General features: G+C 40.8%; 2 protein-coding genes across 2 annotated transcripts; one reads left to right on the forward strand and one right to left on the reverse strand.

The window, feature by feature from the left end:
• Positions 1 to 46: 46 nt before the first annotated feature.
• BIRC5 (baculoviral IAP repeat containing 5) lies at positions 47 to 1625 on the forward strand. The gene is made up of 4 exons (XM_069799882.1): positions 47 to 231; positions 323 to 432; positions 563 to 680; positions 959 to 1625. The coding sequence occupies exons 1-4, from the start codon at positions 103 to 105 to the stop codon at positions 1040 to 1042; spliced, it is 441 nt and encodes a 146-aa protein (XP_069655983.1). The 5' UTR covers positions 47 to 102; the 3' UTR covers positions 1043 to 1625.
• DZANK1 (double zinc ribbon and ankyrin repeat domains 1) lies at positions 926 to 26920 on the reverse strand. The gene is made up of 21 exons (XM_069799881.1): positions 26653 to 26920; positions 25573 to 25697; positions 24760 to 24913; positions 23265 to 23382; positions 22788 to 22884; positions 21900 to 22024; positions 21249 to 21334; positions 20437 to 20554; positions 19353 to 19466; positions 16982 to 17074; positions 14935 to 15057; positions 13736 to 13900; positions 12870 to 13098; positions 9401 to 9504; positions 7190 to 7264; positions 6156 to 6252; positions 5006 to 5094; positions 3709 to 3789; positions 2998 to 3125; positions 2492 to 2566; positions 926 to 2234 (listed from the first exon to the last, which is right to left on the reverse strand). The coding sequence occupies exons 1-21, from the start codon at positions 26799 to 26801 to the stop codon at positions 2069 to 2071; spliced, it is 2511 nt and encodes an 836-aa protein (XP_069655982.1). The 5' UTR covers positions 26802 to 26920; the 3' UTR covers positions 926 to 2068.
• Between the last annotated feature and the right edge of the window lie 1030 nt (positions 26921 to 27950).

Raw genomic sequence — 27950 nt, forward strand, 5'->3', positions numbered from 1 at the left:
GGTGTACCGGCAGCGGGACTACAACTCCCGTCAGCCCTCGCGGCCGCCCACGCTCCCGCCCTGCCTTTCGCGCCTCAACCGCCTCCGTTTGAACCTGGAGCCATGGCGGCTAACGCGGAGGGGGAGGCGGCGGCGTTGCCCGAGGAATGGCGGCTTTACCTCGTCCCCACCCGCGCCGCTACCTTCCGTAACTGGCCCTTCACCGAAGGTTGCGCCTGTACCCCCGAGAGGGTGAGCCCGGCGGGGTTAGCGGGACCCGGGTGGAGCGGGGCCGGGGTCGGGGCCGGGCGCTGACTGACCGACCCTCTCTCTCTGCCCGCAGATGGCGGCGGCGGGTTTCGTGCACTGCCCCAGCGAGAACGGCCCCGACGTGGCGCAGTGTTTCTTCTGCTTCAAGGAGCTGGAGGGTTGGGAGCCCGACGACGACCCCCTGTGAGTAGCAGCGGGGGGGGATTTGCCCCCGGCTCCCTGCCCCGGCAGCTCCGCGCCGGCCGCGTCTTGCGTGCGTGTGTCGTGTTGTGAGCTGCTTTTCTTTCTTTTTTTAAATTTCGCTCCTTTTCAGGGAGGAACACCAAAAACACTCTGCGGGCTGTGCGTTTCTTTCCCTTCAGAAAGATCCTACTCGCCTGACGCTACAGGAGTTCCTAAAGCTGGACAAAGAACGAATGAAAAATGCAATTGTACGTACGCGTCGGCATCGTGATGTTTTTCTACCCCCCCGTGACCGTGGAAGAGTTATTTAGTTTCGAGTCTTGGGACTGTTTAGCTGGCCCCTTGGTTCTTTACCGCAGTGCTGCCAAAGTGGTTTGTTGCATCCTGACTCGTACTGGATCAGATGGCATGTCCCGTCCTGGTTCTCAGCCTTTGCCTTTTGGGAGACGTAGCCCACTTTCCCCTTGAAGCTGAATGATGCTTAACTTAGTGGTAGACAGTAATGTATTGTTTTTATTCTTTACAGAAAAAAGAAATTTCTCAGAAGGTGACCGAGGTTGAAGATGCAGCCAAGAGCGTGCGTCGTGAAATAGAGAATCTGGTCTCCTAGGCTACTGTAGCTTCTCCCTTGCCGGTGACATCTGTCTTGTATGTGTGCTTTGGCACTGCCACTTTGACTGAATGGCTGGCTGTGTTTCCCGAGACTTCTTTCAGAATGCCCGTCTCCGTGAGAAGCAGACCGAATTCTCCTTCACTCACCTGAGTCTGTCTGGGAAGTAGCTGGGGTTTGATGCACTGCGTACGTAATCTTTTTCTGCAGGGATTCTGCTGTTCTTCCTGTTGGTTTAATTAAGGATTACTACTTGTGGTTTTATTTGGTCTGTTTTTTTTTTTTAAGCCCAGCTGTTTCCATTATGGAGATGCTGGTAGCTCTGGTGCTAAAACTTGTGTTTCTTGCAAGAGCTGGCAGGCACTTCCATTTTTATACTGAATATACCAGTGCTTTTGGATACTTTTGGAAACAAAAAGGAGAAGGAGTTTTAAATCTCCTTCAGGGATTTAGGATTGTGGCTAATAATGTCCAATTACACCAAATCTTAGTGTGCCTGGTATCTTTGTAAACTTCTATTTTTAGTTGGCTGCTGCCTCAAGTTGATGCGTTTATAAATAAAAGTTGAAGGCAAAAAAGCAAAGTGATTTTACTCAGTTTTCTGGAGGAAAAGAATCTGACCTTTAATGCAATGAGATGCACTGAATGCAGTTTTAACTTCAAAGTGGAAAATAAGCTAATCAAAGTACAGCTTGCAGTGCTATTGCTCGAGTGTCAAACTGTCTTAAGCGGTATTTGTCAGGTCTCCTTAAAATGTCCTTGTGCCTTGGAAGGTTTGGTTGGTCCCTCTCCTTACAGGTTTGGAAAGGAAAAGAAATCTTGCAGGACAGAGCGCGGTCAGTGAAGAATTGTGCTCTGAACTACGGAGAAGGAACGGGGGAATCTCCTAGAAAATATTTGGCTGTTATGGGGCCTGAGTTGATTGTACAGGGTTGTGAAGTCTGCAGACAGAACTGGACGCGTGCACTTAGGTGCTCCCAAACTCAAAGAACCTCCAGCTCCATCTTGGGTAAAAGGCAGTTGCAATCACACACTGATGAGACCAATGTTCCTGGGTTTCGTAAGTTTGTCCAGTGTTCCCTGTCCAAGCTCACTTGCAAACAATGAAATAACTTCATTATTTCCAGCTGTAACAGCCAAATCATATGCCGATTGCCCTTTTGCATTCTTCTTTTTTATGCTTGCATTGCAGCTGTAAATAAAGAACAGATTGTTTTAAGCTACTTAAATTCATTCCAAGTTACTGGAATAAGTGAAGTGGCTTGTAGGTAAATGTTGATGCAGAGTAACTTCAGGATTTCTGGATGCCTCTTTCTGCAGGGACACAACTATGAGAAAAGAGCGCTGACCCTTGGGCAGGCTCTGGCCCTTCACTATTGCCAACTAGATCTGTGCAAGCAGACCGTGGGTATCCTGCAGCTGAGCTAGAGGCCCGGCTACGGCACCTACCGTAACAGGACTCGGATGCACTCCTCTCCCTCCAATCCGAGCAGAACTGCCTCATGGAGAGCGGTGTTGTTGTGCCTGCAAAGGAGGAATGAGCAATGTACTTATTACCTAAGGAAACTGTCCTGGTACATGGAGAAGCGGTCTAGCAAATCAAACTAAGGAAGATGACACTAGGAGTCGTGGTGACTTTTTGCTGGTAGGCTTTAGTGTGGTTTATTGAATTAAGCTGAAGTGGATGGGGGAAGGAGTTGAATAGAACAGCAGCTTTCCTGACAGAAGTTATGAGAAGTCTTCAAAGCTGGCAACTGAAAGATGGACTGTGAATACTATTATCTTTGCTCAGTTGCAGCTTGGGTTTTTTTTTTTAAATTTGGCTTTGAAAGGAGCTCCTGGACTACAGATTTGTGGAGGAGGGGTGGGAGGTTAACCCTCTCTAAAACTGGAGCACAAGTGCTTTTTTGGTAAAACTTCCAAAGACCCGAGGCAGAGAATCAGTGCTCACTTACAATCCTGACTGCTGGTCAATGTCAGCACCTTTCTGCACAAGAAGGGAGATTGCTTCTGCATGCTTGTTAAGGACAGCAACTGTGAGAGCAGGTCGGTTCTCATCGCCAATGCAGTTTGGGTCAGCTCCCTAGAATGCACAGGAGAGGGAAGGTGAGCTGTTAAAAGCCATAAAGATTCTCCAGCTTCCACCTTGCTTTAATATTACATCAATTTAAGTTGGCAAATGGACTTTAGGCTCAAGACAGAGATATGTTCAAATTGTGTGGTATTGTTTCTTCATGTCTTTTCTGAAAATGTTTGTCATCTCCTAGCTCAAAGCCAGAGTAAATGTATATAACAAGAGCAGTCAAACTAGATCCCACAGTCAGGATGCACCTTACCACACAGCAAAAAGGTAGAGGTTATGCTTGCTTTTGCAATGCAGGGGATTTGACCCTAAACTATAAAATTCATATATTTTTCTTTCTGTGTGGCCTTGACAAACCCAGAGGAGAATGCCTTACACGTCGGCCAAATAGAAAATTGGGGAGAACGTATATAAATGTAAAATAGGCCGTTTCTTCTCTAAAACGCTCTTTCAACTTGAAGACAGTCAATTGTCTTGCAAGGATGTTGCCTCCTAAGCATAAAGAAGTTGCATACCAGGTGAATATTCATGCAGTAAGTGGTCAAAGATTTGGAAAGGGAAACTTCAGCAAGCAATAACTTACTTCCTGGAGCAATCGTTCTACTAAGGTGATTCTTCCTTTCCCATTTGGACCGAGTTCTTCTAGTAGTTGTCTGGACTCTGGCTGTGGAAACACAGAAAACAGCCAGTAACATTTCACATAGTGAAAATACAAGTAGGTGGGCCATATTTTGCCTTTGAGTAGAGGTGGAAAATGCACACAGTGGCATGAATGCAGTGTACCTCAGTATTACTAATCCATAACCCTTTGTTGGGAATGTCTTTCTGAATCTGAGCAAGTGTTGGATAACCCAGGCTAATATCTCACTATTGAGGTCTTGATTCAGCAAACATATCTGCAAATGATTAGCTTTACATCAACGCAGCTCTCCGGGGCTGTACAAAGATCCGCTCACCACAGTAAAATTAAACATGGGTACAAGTTCTTTGCTATAGGATTAAAGTTTGAAGCTTCCAGAACTTGTGGAAGTATTTTATTTAAAAAACGAATATGTTTTGTCTCACAAAAGTTGGTTTACTAAATCTTAAAACAACCAACAAAACCTAAAACCTTTTCCTTTTATTTCTTCCCAGCCTTCCGCCTCCTTCATCTTCCCTTTTGAAAGCCCAATCACTTGACCAAGCATTTTTATCTCTGGAGTCATATCAGAAAGCTCTATATCTTCTTCCACCTGTTGAGTTGGCTAACTGATCCAAGCTTAGATTAATGTGTATTTCCCTTTTGAAATTTTCCATGCCATTACTGACAGTCCATTTAGTAGGCAGTGCTTCCAGGATATTTGGCCTCTAGTGGAAATAAAGCCTTGCTTCTTGCATTAAACTGGCCCTCAGCTGTGCTGGCATCTCAGCTTGATGGGGAAACTGAGTTGACCTAAAAGCTTGTTGCGTAGATCATCATCTCCTGTCTAGTTTACAGTAGTTCTAGCACAGCCAAGGGTATGTCCTGTGGAGTCAAACTGAGTAGTAGGGTCAAGGGAAGACGATAATGTCTCCATCTGATGTTGCTTCTGAGAAAAACCTGTAACAAAATCAAGTCTGCAACAGTCTTTAGGCCTAATGCTGTATCAGTAAAACAGAATGGGTCTGAAAATCAGAGCAACAATCTAATTAAGCTCTTAGTAGGAACAAAGTGTAGTTATTTCCATTTCTGTAATAAATGTCAGTTACCAATGTTCAGGTTTTATATGAAGTTGGACTTTTGTCCTCTTCCCCTGCCCCCAGTCAGTGTTAAAAGCTTTCTATTTTTATCCTTGGATGCCCTCCTTCATGTTAGTGCTGCTCTATAGGTAGTTTTTCCTGTACTGGCAGAAGATACGTACAGGGAGCTTATCTTCTTTTTCTGTAAGTGTTCTTGACTTTGTTCTCTTTATTTTGCCTCTTGAATGGAAAAGATTATGATCATCTTTGCCTACCAGAAAGGGAAACAAGTGTTAATTCAAAGCAAAGTCAGTATCCTAGCAAGAACTTGGGGGAGAGATCTGGAAACAATTTATCCACAAAAATATTTTGTGTTGAAATGAAAGCAATATTTATCAGTTTTCTACAAGAGAAAGTGATGAAATATTTGTTGCAGATCAGACTGGTTTTAACAAAAGGTTTACACTCAGGCAGTCTCAAAAACTTGTTATTTTGAAATGAAGATTCAATGAAATGTGGAGTTTGGGGCGTTTGTGTCTTTTTTAACTAGCTGCAGCTATTCAACAAGCTTGACTCGGATTCATGAATTGTTTTGACCAAAACCCTTACACTTTTTCAATGCTGTTTGGCTCCCAAATGCTTAAGAACAGGACTAGAAGACCTTGAGTAGATATGTATGTCCATTATTTTTAAGAGACGTAATCTACCAATGTGCAGGAGGGTTGATAAGGAAATTACACAGCATGTGGGGACCCTTTGAGCTGATGCTACAAGAGTGCCTGGAATGACAGTCACATTTGACACTTCAGAAAACCAGCTCCTAGTGCCGTTGCTGCCTCTTGACATGTCTCAGACTGGAAAACAAAGTGGATGAAACTTATATGTGAATTGAAGTATGTCAAATGACACTACAGGAATTTCTGAATTCTAATGCTGACTTTACAACTAAAACCTAAGTCCAATATGAGATGCCTAAAATGCTGAGCTGTTACTGACACCAATGGAAGATGCAATTTAAGGACCTCTGAAAACCAGGTGTAGAATTAATGTATTTCATCATTTCTAACCTTTGCTAAATGTGCCCAGCTGACCTCTCCAGCTGTCCTCTAGGGATGAAGCATTCCCATGAGTTTTTGACAGAGTCTGTACATTGCTTAAATCACAACTCAGCTGCATTTTGAGACTTAAAGATCAACTTAAGTAGGTGCAGAATGTGCCAATATATTAGTTTGCCTGTCTAGGTGTCTAACCTTCCAAGCACTGCTTCCATATTCTTGACTACTATGTTTATGATCTATTGTAAAGATGGGGGGGAGGGGGTGGAAATCTCACCAAAAACAGTCTGACTGCCATCCTGTCCATCTCTGACTTCTGTTACAGTATTCAGGTAATGACTGCTGAACTTCACCGGTTTATTAGTATGAATATCCTGTAGAATCAGCAAATGCAGGCAGTTAGTAAGATTATCGTGTAATGCTGTTATAATCTTAGTAACACAAAACAGTGGTGTTGCATAAAAAAAAAATAGGCTTTTAATATCAGTCTCAAATTAGCCCAAGATAAATTATTATATGTAATCAAACTCTGTTTTGAGGGAAAATAATGTAGCATTTTTTTTCTCAACCTTGTGTAAGGTATTTGTTTTGATTTAGAAAACAAAAAAAGTGACACAATCTCACTTATCTGGATGAGAATCTTCATTTCACTGAAAGTGTTTCTACCACTTGAGAGATCTGATTAACTCCTCACTTGCAAAATGATGTGACATACCTTTTCAGGCACCACATGGCAAGGTAAGCTTGTTAAGATTGTACACAAGAGATACAGTCGGAATTTTGGATGTCTGAAATGGTAGATTTTCATCTTTGAAAAGCTGGCAATGAATACGTGGGTGGTTTTTGGAACATGGTAATTCTGGATGTAGGGATTTCAGGTGTTTGGATACAGTTAACAGGAGCTCTGGCAAACGTTATCTCCAAACTACTGAAAATTACTAAGCTTGTTTCTTAAGAGCACAATTTGCAGACTGAAGAAAACGAGGATCTAAGATCAAGAGCTAAGGGGTGCTAGAATCATCAAACAACATCAGCTGAAAGAAGAATGTTAATATTAATAGCAAACTAATGAAATGCAAGATGATAGCAACATAATGATGAAGTCTGGCTTAATCAGATAAAGATACCTGTTCAGCCAGCTCCAACAGAAAAAGAAAAAGATTCCTTTCTCTGAAGTGATGAGTTAACACCCTCTGAACAAAAGAATTTCTTGTTTAGACCTGAATTTAAAATATATTAGCGTTACACTGACTGGTCTAGTGACAGCTTTAGACCAGCTGCCTAACAATGGGCCTCATCCCCCAAACTGACCTTGTTAATAGCAAGAGCATAATTCAATGTAATAGTGACTTCATAGTCATCCTCACAGATGCTGGCAGAATTAATCTAGAGGGAAAGAGCAGCCGTTAGTGTCTCATACAAAAAGTACACAGAAATAGTTTTAGGAATAATTCTTGCTGATTATGTTTATTATGGAGCCAATACACAGAATCACACATGGCCTTTGCCTGCTTGTGATATTGTAGCAACACTTCCCGTCTAACTGAGAAAGGGGCAGGTGGTATTTTGAATAACTGGAAATATCAGAATGACTGAAATGCCAAATGAATCCAAAAGATGTAATAATGTTACGTTTCATGAAAGTTCAGTCATTCTCCACCCAGATTTTGCAGCTGCATGAAAGGCTGTGTTGTTCTTAGGACTCCTTACTCCTGGAGAACTGGTTGCTGCTTTAGTTGTACCAGTCTGTAGAAGCACGGTGTGTAGTAAAACGTGGGCAATTTTCTGTATCAATTCATTGAGACATTACTACTGGTAAGAACAACTATTGAAGTTACACAAAAATGAGTGCATAGGGGATTACAAAGAAGCGGAATGAAGCTGACAAGGTTATATTGCAGCAGGCTGAGAATTTTGAGATAAGATTGATTATATTTCTAATCCACATGAAAACTGAAAAAGCAGCATTAAACCTAGACAGTTGGCATCTACTTTGAATCACTTCTGTTACTTTTGGGGGCAGTGGTTTCAAGACAATGGGATGACAAAAGGCCAAGAAGCAGCAGGAATAGCCTTCTCTAGGCAATTTAATGTTTTTCAGGCATATCCTTTTGAATTCTCCAGCAAAGGAAACAAGTTGCAGTGGACCTATACCTCAACTCCACCAAGCAGATATCTCTTATATTTATACTTGTATTACAGCTTCTGGACGTATTGGTGGACCCAATAGGTCTCAGTGGGTATAGCATTCAGATGCAAAGTATCTGATGGAGTGTCATACCTCCCAAAAGTGTAATCTGCCAAATGACAATTAGCTTTCTGACCCCCAGTATTCACATACTTTTCTGTAGTTGTTTCTATGTGCTAAAATTGTTTTGGTTTTTTTTTTTGACTGGTGCATCAAATCAGTCAGGACAGGGTAAGAAATAGTGAGCCTGAACTGTAACAAGGGAAACAGGTCAGACACTGGGAAAAAGCTTACCAGTAGCTATTCCAGTTCAAGGAGTTCCTAACCCTACTTCTGCCTGCATCTCACTTCCAGCTGCTTGCTGCCAACCTACTTTTGTACTAGCACTGATGCCCTATTTTTTTCCCTCCAGAGCTATTTTTAGCCTGGGTCAGTCACTGATCCAGTCTACAGGACATTGCCACAAGCAGTTGTGCTGGCACCACCTAGGAAGCAGTGTGAGGGGATGCAACTCCTTAACCCAGCAGGGCTGCCAGAGAAAGCAATACAGTACTGCAGCTGAACAGCAAGGGTAACTGAGGGCAGAAATGGACTGCCGGGGGCAATTGTGAAATCTCCATTGTTGGTGAGTTTGAAAAGCTCCAAGACGAACATCTGTCAGGAACAGTTTAGGCAGAGTTGATCTTCCCTCAGGACAGGGACCAAATGATCTCTCAGTCATACCAGCCCTATCTTCTAAGACTCTTTAGGAAGAACCTCTAGTTTCCACCTTCTTGCTATCACCCCTTTAATCATTTTAATGCAGTTTGGTGAAATCCTGAAGACTACATCTCCAGTAAGAAAAGCAATACCCTGTTCCTGTAATACTGGTATAGTTTACACTAGAAGTAGACTATATAGCCAAAGAGAATTGCTGCTATCTGCTGGTATCATCCAGCCCTGAGCAAAGGCAAGCATATCATCTAAATCCCATTGCTAGCAGGGCTTATTTAACTGACCAACTAAATAGATGTCAGTGATGTCTTCTTTTTCTTGATTGTCTGCTGTGGGATACTATAAAAGCAGCTGGGCAAGGGCTTTCTCACTTCTATCGCTTCTATTATAGCTGTGAGGTGAGAGAAGAATAGAAACTGCCACAGGAAAGAAAGCAGAAAAAAATCTTCAGTAAAAGACTGAGCAAAAAATGGAACAACAAAACAAGACAAATTACACAAAGAGACAGGTCAAGGTCTAAAGAAAAGGGAGGCATTTATTTTTCCAGTGTTTATCTAGCAGCCACAATAATCTTTTCATGACACTCCATAGGAAGACATTACTCACAAGCTCCTTCCTACCTTTCCCATTTGAGGTTCTCCGATCAGTGCTCTGAATTCAAGGTTGTTCTGAGCATAGCTTCTAAGGTGAGCACAGACATGATCCAACTGTTTTCTCCAGTAACCTGATCAGAGGGAGTTAAGCAGGAGAAAAATCCCTAAAATTATGATTAACATTTCTTCTACTCATGTTATGGATGATTTAAAAGATAGCATGTTTTCACTGAGACAAAAAAGAATTTGAATTTTTCTTTAGAAAATTCATCTGATCAAGAAAATGTGAAGCAAGTTATACCCTAAAAAAAGGTAAAATACTGTCTAATCCATAGGTTATAATTCATTCCTAGGCACCTCAATTCACAACAAAACCATGTCTCGGAATCGCCCTTGGGAATCAAAACTGGCCCTGTGTGAAGGAGAATCTCACAATATTCCAGATCAAAAAAAAAAGTTCTGTATTACAACTAAGCAATTGTGCATTATTCAACTGATTTTTAGTTGATTTGAGATCACTGACAGGTAAGCCAAATCTGAAAACTGCAGACATAGTAACTCAACCTATACAGCATTCTGGTCTGTGTAAATTACTCCCCAAATAAATGCCTTACAATTATATATGGGAAAGCATATTAAAAGCTTGAGCATTCCTGCTCTTTTGCCTGTCAGGATCTCTGGGACAGAGTCAGCATTCCTTTATGTTGGTACAGGGCATGAAACATGAGGGACTGAATGCGCCTGGATTAAAAACTTGTCTTAAATTTTTGCAGCTTCTGTCCAAGTATTTCTGAAGCAATGTTCCTTTTTCATCAGAGAAAGAAACAAAAGGACTTGTTCTTATTCTTAAGTGATTGTTATCAGGATCTGGCTAATTTTATTTTTGAGCATACTTATGGAAAGTACAGAGTATGATTTATTTTGTTGTAGATAAATAGTGTAGGCTTGGTAACCTCATTTAACTTAGACAGTGAAGTTGCTCTGACCTTATCCTTCCCTTCATGTTAAGTGAAGCTCAGAACAGTAAAAAAAAGCCAAGTCAGAAGAGAAGTGCTGCTGTCTGACTTTTACAAGAGAAGGCAAGTGCACAAGGATTTTTGTGCTTGGAGGACACTTCCAAGATCTAACTGGTAGAAACTATGACAAAGTAAAACAGCAAGTCTTATTTGTCAGGCACCTTTAAAGGAATATAAAAAGAAGGATCCACAGAGCAATATAAATTGTTCTCTGCCATGGTCTCACATGCAAAAACTAATACAAGTTGAAAACAGTAATTAAAAAAACTAAGCTAAACTACTATTTGGTGAGTGATCCCTCCAGGGAAGTCAGTAGTATTTGCAATAAACTGGTTCATAACTAGCCTAGGTACCCAGATTTTATTTAAAAAAATCCAGATGGCCAGGAACATACTCCTGCAAGTTTGACATTTTATTACATCTAAAAGGATTTTTGAAAGCACTGATGGAATACTTTAATGCATGCTGTCAATAGCTGATTACACCTATATCACACTGATTTACTGTTTGTTATAGTAGAAAAGGGGAGGCTTCTTTGTAAAGTTTACCTGGTAAATGACTTGGCTCCTGTTCAAAACAGACTGGAAGTACAGCAAAAAATGAAATACAGTACATAAGAGGATTAGTGTTTTGGTACTGCTGTTATTTCCCCATGTCCTAACTTTTTTTTTTTTAATCTTCACAAAAGAAAAAACGTTAGTTAATGGCCGATATGATCAAGAAATAAAAAAATCCCACCTTATTTAATCACTTGTATTTAAAAACTTTAATATCAAATGTCTGATACTATTTGAATTGAGGAAATAATGGACACTTGGCATTTATAAACAAGATTTTCCTTGGGTGATAGCATATAGTCCTGTTGATATGTGTAGTTTCAAGCCATATATACAGCTCAGCATCAAGCAAAGGGAACAGTGTGAAAGACCTGACTGTAACAGACATTTATTGATTTATAGAATGAAATATGTTCCTCAGTCCTTGGCAGGGTCTAAAGGAGAATACATTACACAGTACAACTTCGACAAAGTTACTTCTGCTAAATGGATAAAAATTAACATAGTTCAAAAGCAGTACAGAATTTCTTCCCAACCTTTCCCCATGAAAGGAGTTCTCACTCACAAGTCAAGAGCAGTACTTCTGTTAGAGATATATGAATGTTCAGTGTTACTTTTTTTTTTCTCTCAGCACTATTATGGGCCAATCCTTTATTACCTCTGACTAAATTAAGCTCCTCGACATGTTGAGTCAAGTGTTGTATTTCCTACGGTGATGTCTAAGAGAACATGCCACATTTCAGAGCAAGGGTGTAGGAAAACAGATTTCCCTAGTGATAATTTGAAATATAAGAGTGCATCATCTGGATATTTATACACAGAGTCAAACAGGAATTTCTAACATTCATTAGCAACTTTTTCTACCCAATAGATAAATAATTCTGGTAACAGCCTGAGGAGTTGACCCTCTGATTGTAGAAGAGAGCTAGAGATGGGAAAATGGATCCAAAAAAGTAACTTCTCCTCCAAACCACGGTTTGATGCTGTAGTGATTTAAAATTAATTTATTCTCTGGACTGCACAGCTGGACTGCCCTGCAAGATTAAAGACAATTTTGCAAATTGGGCCATTTATTAGGTCCCTAATTAATAAGAGTTGTCCCAGGATAGTAAAACTAAAATCTCTAAAAATTGCAAACTTTTTAATGACAGCAAACAGTCAAGTGATTCCACAAAGAACTAACTGACCAAACCAGGGACTGTGAGACAAAGTTGTCTGCAGTACTGACACAGTAGTCTGTGCATGGACAGTCTCTGCAATGAGTGATGTAGATGTACTGATAACTTTGGGGGGCTGGAAGATGGGGCCTACAAGAGCTCTCAAGGTTTCTACCTACCCTATTTTTTGTAATCCTGTTACGAATCCCTTTCTCTAGTTTAGTTTCCTTTGCTTCCAAAACTTCTATAATTTATTCCACAACAGCACCCCAAACAAGTTCTTCACATCGACAAGCCTCATCATATTTTTCAAGACCTATGATCCCCTGTGTCTCAGAGTTTTGTTTAACGATACTCCCAGCAGACATTATCGCAGTTCTAACTGAACTTCATATTGTTGGGGGTGAGGAGGGTGCTGGGAGGTGGGATTGTCGTTCAGTGGTTTCCAATTCAAATATAGGACACCCGGCCCTGATCTTGTAGGGTCTGAGGAAATCAAAGTACTAGCAAATTACTAAGGCTGCACAGGGGTCAGTAACCAAAATTTTGACATTGCCGATAGGCTTTCTTTTAGCTAATGATGGAGATCAGTGATTGAATTCTGAGGCACTGCATTTAAAAGTGACTGGCAGGAAGACAGACTTGTAAACACATAGATCAGTGTCCTACTGATGGCACATTCCATAGACTACAATCTTTTCAAGAAAAAGCAAGGTCTTACATTGAAGCTTTGTTTAGGAAAAAAAAAATCAAAACTCCTGCTAACCTTTTCCAGGACTAATGGCTGTCAGGAGAGGCTTATGATCACTCATCTTTTCCAGCTTCTCTTTTTGTGAAATCAGCTCAAGCTGCTTCTTTTCCAACAGTTTGCTAGATGGGTAAAAAAGTCCAACGGTTTGGGTTCCTTTATCTTCTCTTCCTTTTATTTCTGCCCTTGATTTGGGCAAGGAAATAGAAAGAGGCTGCCAGGCAACTTGAGCTTGAAATTGTTTAGCCTGTGGGGGATGGAGGGCAAGGAAAAGTGTAAGTAATATAATTAGATGTAATTAAATGGCTTACAAGCAGAAATTAACTAGAACAGTACACAAAATTGTATAGGAATGAAAAAGCTAGGAGGAAGAATCATTAACAACTCTTGATTTTAATTACCAGTCTGTAACAATGATGCAACTTATCACAAATATTCAAGCAAAAGCAAAACTCTTCACAATTGCCAGCAGAATGACATGTATGCTTCTGTAGGACAAAAACTGGCTTTGCTAAGTATCATGGTCTTTCTTAAAACAGAGTTTAAAAACACTGTTACATATGCATGAAAGAATACCTTGTATCAGCAGGACACAAATAATTCACAAGTAATAAGAAAAAAGTACTTAGAGCTAAAACTTTTGAAAAGCTGATTGTTTCTCACTTTGCTATTTAGAATAAGGCTGGATTAAGGCCTTGGCTAAGGCTACTTTTCAGCAGAAAGCAGTTCTCAGGATAAACATATCCTCGGTTTTGCCCTCAGCAAGCTCACAGACCACAACGTGTCTCAAAGAGGAAATGAATGGAGTTGTGCCGATCTATACCTGCAGTGGACTAGCCTTTTAGCTGTGTTCAAACCCGGCTTTGTAATACTGTGTGTCTTACCTCAGAAAACCCCAGCGACTCCCCGGCATCCTTGAGACTGCCATTCCAAGAACCCACCCTTGATGGGGGCTCTATGTAAACACCGCAGGACCCACAGAAGCGAGCGTATGGATGGTTGCTTTTACCACACTTGAAACAAGTAAAGTAGGATGGAGGAGGTCCAGGCTGGAAAGGTCAATGAAACACTTGTCACTACAGACACATATGACGCATGGTTCAGGAATGATAAAAGCAGTGGCATGAATTAAAAGGAAGTAGCACTACCTAAAGCTATTAGATTAGAAATACTAATCAGGATACCAGACTGTTAACATACTGGCAGATGAAAGACAGTAAATCTTCAGATATCTCAGCACTATGCTATGGAGGCAAACATTTTTTCAGACAGATCTAGCATTATGGTATGTTATCTTTTTAACATCTACTTTCAAAAATACTTATTTTCTTTGGCAAAGCCCTGTAATTACTAGTCTGGTGCTCTGATACTGAATATGACTGCAATCCTTTCCAGTTCAATTCTAACACCACCACCAGCACCCCACCCCGAGTCCCCTGGTACAGTACAGGGCCAATGGTTATGTATGCATATAGGGGAGTGTTTCAAATTTTATGTAGACTCAGCTCACAGAAAAAAAATAGTCTCCTTGAGTGTGATCTTAGATTGAAACATTATACCTATAAAAATATGTGCCAGGGGAAATGGTTTACATTGATTGTACCATGCAAAAGCTCTACTGAGCAGCAGTGAAGTAATTGTCTTTACTGAAGTTAATGAGGCCTTCAGCCAAAAAAATTACATACATCATCTCATCTCTGTTAATTGCCTGTATAGGTGATCATAACCCAAAGGAGATACAGGAAAACTTGCATTAGGTTAGCCTATACTTTAACCTTTGATGGATAAGTTACTTTGGCAGAGTATGTGGCTATTGCATCCCAACTGATGCAATGAGCTGGTGCTCATTGACCCATGGTAATTTGTTTCAATCTCTAAACCCTTAAGTCACTGACTGATGTGGGGTCAGGATGTCATCTAAGCCTTTCATTTTTCTTTACAGAATCCTATGTGCTCTAAGCTAGTATTGTGATAATAAGCTGTGTACTAACTGACAAGAGCTTTGCAAAGAGAAGTTTGAAATTACTGCAGATCACAGATGAGTAAAAACAGATTCGTCAACACAAACACCGAGAGCACGTGCCTTGGCTCCACACCAGTCACAGAAACGTGCATCACATTGGTTAACACGATTGCATTTTGAGCACGAAACTGTCTTCCTTTGCTGGCTGTGGTAAGGTGGGGGGGTGTCTCCTCCAAACATGGGCTAATAAAATAAAACAAGCATGAGGGAGAAAATACTTCTTATGAAGAAAAGTTCACAAGCCAAGTAAGGGGAAAGAGGAAAGCAAGCTACTTTGATAACATAAAGTAATATTCAGTCTAAAAGAATTATTTCAACTTAGAATAAGCAACAGACTGACTTGTTTCTAACCTGTAATTTTTTAATTACAAATCACAGTAAAATATGGTATGAATTAATTTTTAACTATTTTTAGCAGAACTGAGCGCAAAAAAAAAAATTTCCTTATCAATCGTGTCCTTTTACACTCGGTATTTATTAATATGCCCCCATGTATAACACTTGAAGTTAAGAGGAAGGTAAACTTCTATTTTCAAATCCAAACCACAATAGCTGTTTTTCTTTGTACTTTCTTTGTAGTAGTATGGCAGGGACAGTGTGTTCAGACAATGAGTTTTCTCTCAGTTTGATGTTTGCTACATAATTTTTTTTTTGCACTCTTTTACCTCATACAAGTTATATATTACCTAGCTTTCCTACTACAATTAACTTATATGGTATGCAAAAGAAAACAGATTTTCTAGCTGAAACATCTAGAGGTTGATTACAGATCCTAGTTAGGACAAATAGGTCTTAAAATATTTTGTTAGGTTTTTGCCTCAGGGCTTATGCAGTTTATTTTCTCTGCATTAGGAATATGGATAAGGAACAGAACCCAAGGAAAATGATTTTGATTACAGACACCAAAACGGCAACTGAGCAAACATGAAATAGCCCTATTTTCATCTGTGGCCTGCATTGCAATTTGAACGATGTAACTTGGGGGTTTGTTCGGAAGATAAAATTTACAAGAGCACAAGTCTAAACATGTTCTAAATCTTAATTATTTAATAACCATTAATAGTAATATCAACATTACTACTAATTATTAATTGTTCAGGAATGACTATTGTTATCACTAATTAACCACTATTATTAGTAAAATTTCTGATTACTATTAATAATAATTCAGTAAGAATTTAACTTTCTCTCTTAGCTACTACAGGTCTCACCATTCCAGTCATATGCCTAACTACACATGCAGCTACATATTAATATCTACATTCAGTGAAGCAGTTAAACATATGTTTATCTTGGGTAAATATAGATTCCTACTGAAATTCACTTTGAAATGACACCTCAGTGGCTATACAAGAGACCTTTGCCTCTAGCTACTGACAGTTTTAGAATTCAGGATGTTGCCAATATAATCAGAAGATTTTAACTTGCAAATCATTATTCTTCTCTCATTTCTGTATTTATCACAACCTAGAGAAGTGAAATGTACCATAAGGTTTTCATACAAGACTTTTGTCTTCAGAAGTGAAAGTAAAATTCTTCTAAGGAACCAAATGAGCAAGCTAAATGGGGCATTGAAACCGACAGCAATTTTAGGGGGAAGATTTATTGTTGCTTTTCTCACCTCTGTGCAGAGTCACAGCCAAATACAAGCATAGTAGCTGTATGCACATAGGGGAAGCAGCAAATGGAGATAAGAAAAATAATGTAAAAGAATTTTTTTTTTCACGAAATAATTGAAAATCAACAATAATGATCTTCCTGATGTATATACTCAAGTTTTCTATTGCAGTTGAAAATAATCTGAACACAAACAAGACTCCCTTGGAGCCAAGACTACTCATTTTCTAAGAGCCTCCTGAGCTTTCACAATTGCATTTGCAATGCTGACCTCCACAGGAGAAACTTGAAGGTATATGATACACTTATGTTTCGCTGGACTTTTGTGATGGAGCTTCTGTGGGAGTACTGGGCTTGAATATGCCATAGGGGAGGGATTCTCTGCCTTTGTAACATAGGCACACAGGGATATGACTTCAGTTTTCCAAAGAAAAAGAATGTTATTCTTTGATTTAATTAACTCTGGTACAATTGATGCAAGAAGCCTTACCGTCTGTATTTCAGGCAGTTTGCTTTCACAAGTCACACAGTGTTTATGGTGAAGTGGATTCCCTGTGCCACACATCTGACAAATTACTTTACCCTTTTAAACAGAGAAAGAATATATTTCACATGGTATTTGAAAACCGTGAACAACAATAATAAGAAAAGGACTTGATCTTAGAAAGTGCTGTGGTTATTCAGCCCTGCAGATAGAAGAGATCCTTCAAGTCTGTGCTGTGGGCTTCAGACTTTAGTTAGATGACCATATTGCCTGGTCATCACAAATCTACATATCTTGGTGACATTTTTTTAACTATGGTACAGTTCCATCAGGAGATCCAACATCAATACATGCAGATCTTTTTATGTATTAGTGTCAGTTTGCTTAGTCACTGCACTCACACAAAACAGATAGTCCAGTGTCTGCAAGGAAAATTAATAATAATAATAACATACCATGAGGGTGCCCTAAAAGATCTTAGCACGGTCACTAATAACAAGTGAGTTTCTACCAGGGCTAAGAATAATGAGTCTGATATTTTGACTGTTGGGACCAATTAGTTCGGGTTTGGTTTTGCACCTACATAAAGGTTGTCATAAAACATTAAATTTGGGCCAATGTCTATAATCTACTTTGACATCAAGCTGATAACTGCCTCAGATTATGAATTGCTTTTGTTATCTGATAGTCTTCAGTCAATAGGTTCCTTTCAGCGTCCTTCTCTTTCCAAAAATGTTCCCTTGCAATTATCACAGAACCACAGGATGGCTCTCTATAGTATGTCCATGTCTCTTTTGTACTGGGGAGCCCAGAACTGGACACTGTACTCCAGATACAGCCTCACTAGTGCTGAGTAGAGGAGAAGGATCACCTCCCTTCACCAGCTGGCACACTTCCTAAATGCAGCCCAGGATATCATTAGACTTTTTCAAGCAGATCCCTGAAAAGGCCAAAGTCTGCTCTCCTGAAGTCTGGGGCCATGATCTTGTTTTTTGCCCTTGTTCTTTCCTCTCAGGGTCCTGAACTCCACCATGTCATGGTCATTGCAGCCAAGGCTGTCTTTGACCTTCATATCCCCAAGAAGCCTTCCTTCTCTGTAAGTATGAGACCCAGCAGAGCACCCTTCCTCACTGGCTCCTCTATCACTTGTATCAAGCAGTTGTAATCAATGCTTTCCAGGAACCTCTGGATTGCTTATGCCCTGCTGTGTTGTTCCTCCAGCAGATATCAGGGTGCCTAAAGTCCCCCATGAGGACCAGGACCTGCAAATGTAAGCTCACTTCTAGCTGTCTGTAGAAGACCTCATCCACTGGTTCTTCCTGATCAGGTGGTCTACAGCAGACACCCACTACAATGTCACCCACACAGTCATGCGAGTCATCTCTCCACGTCTCTGTGGTCGCATCAAGATCATAGCCCTGCAACTGCATGCAGATCTCGAATTCCTTATATTTATTCCCCATACTGCTTGCGTTAGTGTAGAGGCACTTCAGAGAGGCACCCCAGCATGCTGATTTCACAAAAAGCATCTGGGGGGGTGCCTTATGGGCACTTCCTTGCTTACATGCAATTGCTTGAGGTGACCTCACTTAAGCTCTGTTTTGTTGATTAAGTATTCCCTTTTGTCCACCTCATTCAAGACCCTTTGCTTGTCAGCCCTGTCCATCACTCCCTCACAGGGCTGCTGGTAACCCTCCCTTCCTCTGTTGTTTCTCATTTAAAACCCTTCTTCCTAGCCCAACTCTCCTGCTGACAGACACCTTTGCCCTGTAAGCAACCACTTGTGGACATGCAGTATCAGTCCTCTCCTCCTCACACCCTTTTCTCTGACCAGGGAGATTGAGGAAGGGCCCTACCTGGGTTCCCATACCCCTGGATAGGGAATATTTTTTAGGGCAAATTTTGTCTAGTTAAGACCACTGGCACTTTTGGATCAGTGACTAAGACTGCACTCTAACGTTGTGGGCATATACCTACCCACTGCCCCAGTCCTGCCAGCCCATCTGTGCTAAGCACTCACAATCAAATGAGGTACACAGTGTAATGAGGACACATTTAATAAACTCCAAATGCTTAGCAATACTAAGGCCATAAATCACAGTATCATAGACTAGCTCTCTACTGAACACAAGTGCATGCATTCCTGTCATTCACACTGCTACATCATGTGCTTTTCAGCCTGCCTTCCAGATCTTATGTGGTTTACCTTCAATGATTATTTCTAGTCAAGGTGTTTTTAATCCTACTAACCCTTAAAGCTGCCATAATGTAATTACATAAACCCAAGTTGGATCAAAATATTTGTAATGAAGTCATCTGTTAGAAAAATACATGCCAGGAGGGAAATTGCTATTTTGTTGTATTTACTCTCAATTACCTTTATGCAGATGTTGGTTTGGGGCTGCAGCTGTGGAGCTATTGGCGACTCACATACAATGCAAGTGGGTGTATTCATTGGCACAAGATGTCTGCATTCAAGACATGGTGCCATCTGAAGAAAAAGCCACGTCACAGCATGTTAAGGACCATAATGAGATTATTAAGATTATAATGAGGTTTTCCATATTTTCCTGATTAGAGTCTATATCAGCAGCAAAGTCACTGGAAACACAGCAACTGACAGCAACAGATGCTGATCTTGATCCTTAAAGATCAAAGGCTATTGAGAAAATATGAAGACAACTGGGAAAAAAATGCTTTACTGACTACTAAAAATATGCCAGAAAGGTACTAAGTTAATTTGCAGTAAATTTAAAATGCTACTATAAAATGTGTGTGGGTAGTTCAAATTCTCCTAATTATGACCCTAATCAAAAGAGGTGCTGAATACTCTCAGTCATCACTTGAAACTACAGCATTGCCCCCGACAGGACAACTTTCTGATGATACAGGAAAAAAAAAACACCATTGACTTGTTAGATCAAGTTACTATCTCTTGGGAAGAGCTTAGAGAAGATAGTTACAGTTACAGCTGCTGTAAAAACACAGTGCTCTTACATATGCCCACACATGGCACCGCTTAAGGTTGCAGGCATATTAGACGGACCTTCTACAGCTATGACATAGGCACTAGTTACTAACTAACTAACTGCACTAGTTAGCACTGGAGTAAGATGCATATGCAGGTTCTGAAGATGCCGTGGTGGTTGTTGCAGGATGAGAAGGAATCTGAATTTGGTGATGTTTCCTGGCACAAGTGAATAAAACACAATTTACTTTTTCATTGTTATCCTTATTAAAATACATGGCACTTGAAGCAATCTATGGTTAATTTTGCCCATCATTTAAGAATTACAATGGGTCCACTGCTAAAGGTATTGAACAAAATAAAACAATCAGAACAGAGCTTCCCAAATGAACGTGTGACTAAATAATGGTTTTGCCAGCACTGAATGTGTGATTTGCTGAGGAAGCTGGTTTCTCCAAAGAGGATTTGTTGATTGTTATGATGTTTTGCTGACCTGTGCTCCTTCAGGGGGTGGGAAGCGATGTACTGGCACAGGTGGGATAGGAGATCCACATTCCTGACAGAAGTGAGCCAAGGGGTCAGACAGGCGAGGTGCAAAACAGTATGCACATCTGAAAATAAGAGCAAACTGGCTGAGCTTGTTTTCGTATTGTACTGCTGCATAATAATGATTAATCTGGAACCTGTTGTGACAGGACTTAGGCCATTGATTTCTCAGTTGTGGTTTCCAAGCTATGGTGGCCCACCGGACCATGCCCCAGCATCCATGATATGAGGTTCTGGACTCTAAACAGCTTTGCAAGGTAGAAAGCTCTCTGGCTGCTGTGGGGTTTCATACTTTCTTCCTCATCATGTGAGGCAAACAAGTCTCCTGACACACAATCTGTATCAGGCCTCACTGCTGCAACACGGGGAACCACTGATGTAGATCACATAACCCTTTCAATAGTGATAAGCACTAACGTTCTGTGAGACTACTCCAGTGAGCAGTTTTCACCTACAGCAGTGAGGGCTGTACTCTAATTTGAAAAGACAGCTTTTCCTCTGATCCTACAGGTGTTAGGAATTTTTCTTTTTTAAGGATGATAAGATAGTTGATAACTGTGTATGGTGAGATATAAATAAACCTATATGTAAGAGAAAGAATTTTCAAAGCCCTACCTAGATCACATTCTTGTTATGAGCCAGTGTCTGTCTTTGCTTTTCTCATTTTTACAGAGCTCCACAGTATTATCAACTTGGTTGCAAAAGGCAATTGCTTGTTACTTTCCAAGGGCAAACATGTTAAGAGGAGAAGTCACTTACTTGAGGAAGTCTGTTTCCCTCTGGATCCTTGCCACCTGTGTGCTTGCTAAGCTTTTCCGGCTAGTCACTGCAGAAGAACTAGCAAACTGAAATAAAGGTAATTCTTTAGCCTTAGTAAGAGAATATTTGCAAAATGCATGTAAGAGTAGCAAAATCAGCTAAAGACATTATTTGAGAAAAACTGCACTGAAATGCATTGCTGCAAGGAATATCTACTACACTTGATTCCCCTATAAGTTGCATTAAGGACCTACAGCTTCTTCCAATAAAAACAAATCAATGTCTTGCTATTTACTTTCAAGACAGCCTTACTGAATATTAAGTTTTAAATATCAACTTGCCAACCTATAGCAATAAGTATTTGCTAATTGCAGATTCAGTAATGTATTAGAAGCAAATTAGTAGGAATGCAGGCATTGTTAATTTGCTTTGCCTGGTTTTGTCCTTACTGATAACTGTGTATTGCTTTGGACATTCCTATTCCAGTGTATCATTACCAGTAAATTTAAATGAGTACTGTATAATACAGCCAAAGGCATTAATTTCTGAGAGATTATATGAGAATAATCACAAATCTTCACATCTGTATTTTTTTAGAGCTCAGTTCTGATGATGGCCTTTTACAGTTTTCCTCAACACCCCTTTGCTTACCTGTAACGACTCTATTGGTGGGGCTGAGATGGATTCTTCTCTGTACTCTGTTGTTTCCAAATGACTGGCAAGGAGCTGTGGTCCTTGCAGGGACCTGCGAGTAGTCTTTCTTTCTGTTTCCAAGCCTAAAATTACAAACCTGTGATTCCACTGTCATTCACTTCATGCAGTTAACATATATCTTCACATGAATATTATTTGCTCTTGCTTGAAATTCCAATAGCTAAGCATATCTAAAAATGTATTTGACATCCAGATTTTCGGTTCAAATAAACTGCACGGAATTACAGGAAATCAAACTAGCAGAAACCTCATTCCTCTCTGAAAGAACTTACTTTTGTATTTTTCTCTATTTATGGTTTTCTTCCTTCCCCCATGCTCAGAAAAACCCCAGCTCCTAAGAGTAAGTTAATGAGTAAACATTAATACGATTCCCTGCTCTTAAACAGTCTCATTGCCGTTACCATGGAATAACAGGCTTTATCTATAGAGAAAATCTGGGTCAAGCTTTCATTTCTGCTTTGTGTATTTATTTTGGAATCTTACTGCAAGCAAACATCAGTAAAGAACTCCGTAAAGGATTTGCAATCCCATCAATTTAACAGCATTTTCTGGCACAAAGGGGAATATAGACTAGGCCTTGTCATGTTGCTGAGAAATGAATGACATTTTAGTATGTTTTTAAGAGGTAATGTGAAATGTATGGAAGGTAATTTTTGTTCTCTATTTGCAGTGTTGAGCAATCAAAATTGGAATTCCCGGAGGATGTTCTGTCTTCTGAGATGGCTTTAAAATTACCCCTATTTTACCAATGATATAAGGGGAAAACTTTACACTATTTTCAACTAAGACAGAAGTCTATTTCAGTTTTATGAAGTTATACTATACCTTGAAAATCTTGGGGTGCTTCACTCCAGGCAGGCTTGATTTCCACATTCACTCCATTCTTCTTTGGGTTTGTAGCAAACATTCCAGCTTCCCTCTCCTAAAAAGTAATTCCATTTGAATTCTAAATGAAATTTTGGGTTTGCTCTGATCCTCTCTTGCTATAGTTATTTGTTATTTTTTAAAAATACATGATTAAGGTATTTATTTTTGGTACAAGCATTTGAAAAGCTTACATTATAAATATATTTTTAAAATATTTGACCTGAATTGGTGACAAAAGACCAGTGAAAAAAAAGAAAAAAAATAATGTGCCCCCTTGAAATTTTAATATTACAAAAAGGACCAAGGCAGCAAAGATGGGAAAACAGAGAAAATAAAATATATTAAAAGTATAGGCAGTTAAGGTTTAATCGTTAAGCAATATCATACATACAACATTTTATATTCACACAAGGGGTTACCATTGCTAAAACTTACCTGTGTGGCGATATATTTTAGGAAATTCTTGTCATCATCTTCAAGAGAGAAGAGGATGTTTGGTTGCTTGTACTCTACCAGAAACACCTTTGTTACAACTGTACTCTCCCTGCAGTCCCTGAAAATCAATGTTCACAAAGCTATGTACATGCCACAAACCCATGTGCAGCAACAAGAAAATTGCTGATGAACATGGCTCATTTGCTGGAACATCTCTATCAAGCTTCTAAGCCATTATTTCAGTTGATAAGTATAATCCTGGGCAATACTCTCAGGAACAACTGCTTTGTTTTGTTCTTTTTTTTTTTTTTTAAGTTTAAAATGTGCATGATAAGAAGTTACCAATAAAATATACAGATAGTTTAATCCCTCAACATCTTTTATGTGTAAAACTCTTGATACTCCTGTCTGCTTTCTGGGGTAACTAGTGTTTGCCAGAGCTACAGAAAATAGAGGAGAGCAAGACTTTTCTTCTATTCATAATATCATATTCATTTTCCTAGTCAAATAGCAGGTAGCATGCTATTTATTTGATAAAACAACTGTCATTCTCTACTATTTATTAGATTACAGCAGTAACATTGAAATTGCTGTAAATGCCCAGACCATGCATTTAGGATTTGTTGTCATTCTAGAGCATCTATTTAGCACACCTGAAAATGTCTTGATAAAAACACACTGGAAACAAGTGTTAATCTAGGTAGTGATATCAGAAAATACATATAGGTCTAGGTTTTGCAAGTCCCTGCACAGGGAATATTAATGTTGTTAGATTCCAGTGCAGACACAAGCAAAGGCTACCTGCAGGTGCTAATAGCAGGGAACAGCAAGCACAAATCCCTGGATGGAGTGAAAGTTTCTGCTCCCTTGCATAAGGGAAAAGATAATGCAATAGATTACAGACAGAGAATTTATGTGTCCTCTCTCTGTCTCTAGGCATGAAGTTTGGAGAAAGTCGGTGGCTGTGCAGCAAAATCCAGCTTTCTTTCTATGTATTATATTTTTACTTTACCCTTGCACATACAACATTGTTACTTAAACCGTGAGGTTTAGCATTTGGTCCTCCTTTGGGAGAAACTAAGCAAATTCCTGGGAAGACCAACTTCTGTAAATCTTCTGAATCACTGGATGACCCCAGAAAACACCATACTAGTTCCTCTGGCATTTCTAATAATCACGCTCAAGAGGATGAGCTCTAAGTATAGGATATTTTACTAGTTTCTCACCCACAGCCTCTATGCATCATTGGCCTACTTCCACAGCCTAGGAAATGAACATCCGAGAAATAATCCAACTGCACACTTAATGGATAAAAAGCTTTACGAGAAAGTGAAGTCAATGCAACCGATGCAGATTACTTATATTGCAAACTGACTGGGGAAAGGGGTGTCTCTCATTTGCAAGGTATGGAGTGCTTTAAACAACACGGCTCCAAGCCGTGACTGGGATATCTGTCCCTTGCCAAAATACAACTGAAATAAAACAGGATACTTACTTTGTAACTGCCAGTGCCTTGACCATTATTTTCCCAACTGGTAATACGATAGGACCCTTATACTTAAAAGTGTTTTGTTCTCCATAGCGAGGTTTCCTAATGAGTTCTGGTTTACTTCCATCTAAAGTGTAATAAATAGAGACCTCGGGTGTATCTGAAAGACACAGAGAAAGTAATTAGCCAAACTGTATTCAACCTGTGAAAAACAAGCTCTATGCTTCAAAGTACTCACTACTGTGCTTGATTTTTCTCACATAAACAAAATAAAGCAGTTCCATAAATGACTGAAGGTTTGGGACCAAAACGGTTTCTGCCATGAAAAATTACTCAACAAACGCAACTTCATTATAAGCAATATTTTTCTTCATAAAGTAGCTGTGTAATGTTTTTTTATGAAAACATTGCAACAGCTTGTCCATTCTAATGACAGAAAAGATATTTTCTCCCACAATGAAAGCTGACATTTCAAAAATTGTAAGGAAAACCTTTGGGATGAGCCTGGCATATGATACTTTCAAGCACTATTTTTGCAGTCAAAGCGAAATGCAACAGCTTAAGAGCTTGATCTTAGAAGCAATTAAGACTGCTAACATACATGAAATAACTCGCATGTCAGTAATATTGTTTGAATGCATAAAATTAAGTGCAAGTGTATTTGGCATATCAAAACACATTGGTTAATTTTGTAAGTTCCTTAAGGAAGTGGGCACTCATAAAAATCATAATTAAATGCAAACAAAAGTATAGAGGCTAAAAGTTTCAAATGAACACATAAGAAAAGGTTTTACATAGAGTCAAAGCTCTTATTCATACCTGATTTAATTTCTATGAGAGTATTTGTGTCTATTTCATGTTTAGCCTTCCCTGGAAGAGGGGTTCGAAGTGGAATGACCTGAGGAACTGAGACAGAGCCAGCTGTCATCTTTCTCAGTAGTGATCTTTAAAAAAGAAAAACAAAAAGGCAGACAATAATTTTTCTAAACAGAAGAATGCCTTGAGAAATACGGTCTTTTAATGTGATTCCATGTCTTCATTTGTTTCTCTTAAAAGAGGGAACACTGGATTCTTTAAACTGTTAGTTCTCAATATTTGCATGATTTTCACATTGAAAAGGAACAAGATTCTAAAAACCATCACACTTCTGACTTACTCTTCTGTTTCAGAACTGTAAACAAAGCTTGAGGTGAGCACTGTCGCTTTCATTTCACTTTGGCCTTCCTTGCTCAAGTCTGGTTTCCATGTATTCAAGTGAAACAGCTTTAGCATCATACATTAGTGACACATGGTAGGAGAGAGTAACAGTGAAGTATCTCCACCCTAATCATGGCAGATGTGGAACCAGTCTCTTGTTTCATTGTGGCCATCTGAATACGTACAAGATGTCCTGAAAAGGACTAAATCAAGATAACTATTGCTTAAGCTTATCTCAGCTATCGTATGCATTAAGAATATACGTATAAAACAGGTGCCGAACATGATTTATCATAATTTACATAGTCATTATTTTGTCACACAATTAAAGAATGAAAAATTGCATTTGGATACGATAACATTTTACTATACAAAAAGATGTACTCCAGATCTTGGGAATTGATACTCAGGGCCAGGAAACATGTCTACACTAGAAGCATTTGGTTTTGTAACCAACCCTTCAATTCTCCAGAAACGTCTCTTACGCTACTCATCAACGCAGACAGTAATGATTCAGCACAGGAGGCGTTTGTAAGTCCATGCTCTCACTGGGGCTACGAGGAGGTAAAGCCACAGTGCTGCCTGCAGCTGCCCATCTCCTTGGCTGGGTTGCCCAAAGTAGCTGTTCAGTTCTCAGCCAAACTTTCTTGGGCTGCATGCAGTGGCACAGGAGATGCAACGATGGGTGGATCAGATCTTTACCTGATGCGACGGGGCAGAGAGTATTTTTCCTTAAGGACCCGCTGGCTCTTGGCACACCTGGACCAAAAGAGCACAGAGCCCCGTTTCAGCCTTCTCGAGCCCATCACTGGTGGGACACAACCAGTCCTGCTGGCAACCCCAGCGTTCATGGCCCCTGCCCCAGCATGGGCTCCGCCCCTGCCTGCACTTGCCCTGCCAGGTCAAGCCCTGCTTCCCGTCCCCTCACAGCACAGCCCACCACACCTTGCCCCACTACATCCCTGCTGTACAGCCCCTGCCCCCCTGCCCAATCCCATCCCACAGCCCAGCCCACCCCACTCGATCCCCGCTACTGAGCCCCTGCCCACCCTGCTCGATCCCAGCCACAGCCTTGCCCACCCCACTTCATTCCACTCCACCCCACAGCCTTGCCTCACCTCGCTGGATCCTTGCTACTGAGCCCCTTGCTCATCCCACTTGATCCCACTCCACAGCCCTGCCCGCCCCACTTGATCCCATCCCACAGTCCTGCCCACCCCACTCGATCCCTGTTCTCCCCACAAGATCCCTGCTGTAGAGTCTTGCCCGCCCCACTCGATCCCATCCCACAGCCTTGCCCACCCTGCTCGATCCCATCCCACAGCCCTGCCCGCCCCACTTGATCCCTGCTATAGAGCCTTGCCTGCCCTACTCGATCCCATCCCACAGCCTTGCCCACCCTGCTCGATCCCATCTCACAGCCCTGCCCGCCCCACTTGATCCCTGCTATAGAGCCCTGCCTGCCCTACTCGATCCCATCCCACAGCCTTGCCCACCCTGCTCGATCCCATCCCACAGCCCTGCCCTCCCCACAAGATCCCTGCTATAGCATCCTGCCTGCCCTGCTCAATCCCACCCCACAGCCTTGCCCACCCCACTCGATCCCTGTTCTCCCCACAAGATCCTCGCTATAAAGTCCTGCCTGCCCTGCTCGATCGATCCCATCCCACAGCCCGGCCCGCCCCACTCGATCCCTGCCCTCCCCACTCGATCCCTGCTATAGAGCCCTGCCCACCCCACTCGATCCCACCCCACAGTCCTGCCCACACCACTCGATCCCTGTTCTCCCCACTCGATCCCTGCTATAGAGCCCTGCCTGCCCCACTAGATCTCTGCCCTCCCCACAAGATCCCTGCTATAGAGCCCTGCCCGCCCCACTCGATCCCACCCCACAGCCCAGCCCGCCCCACTCGATCCCTGCCCTCCCCACAAGATCCCTGCTATAGAGCCCTGCCCGCCCCACTCGATCCCACCCCACAGTCCTGCCCGCCCCACTCGAT

Source organism: Haliaeetus albicilla, chromosome 13 (assembly GCF_947461875.1).
Source record: "Haliaeetus albicilla chromosome 13, bHalAlb1.1, whole genome shotgun sequence".
NCBI classification, from domain to species: Eukaryota; Metazoa; Chordata; class Aves; order Accipitriformes; family Accipitridae; genus Haliaeetus; species Haliaeetus albicilla.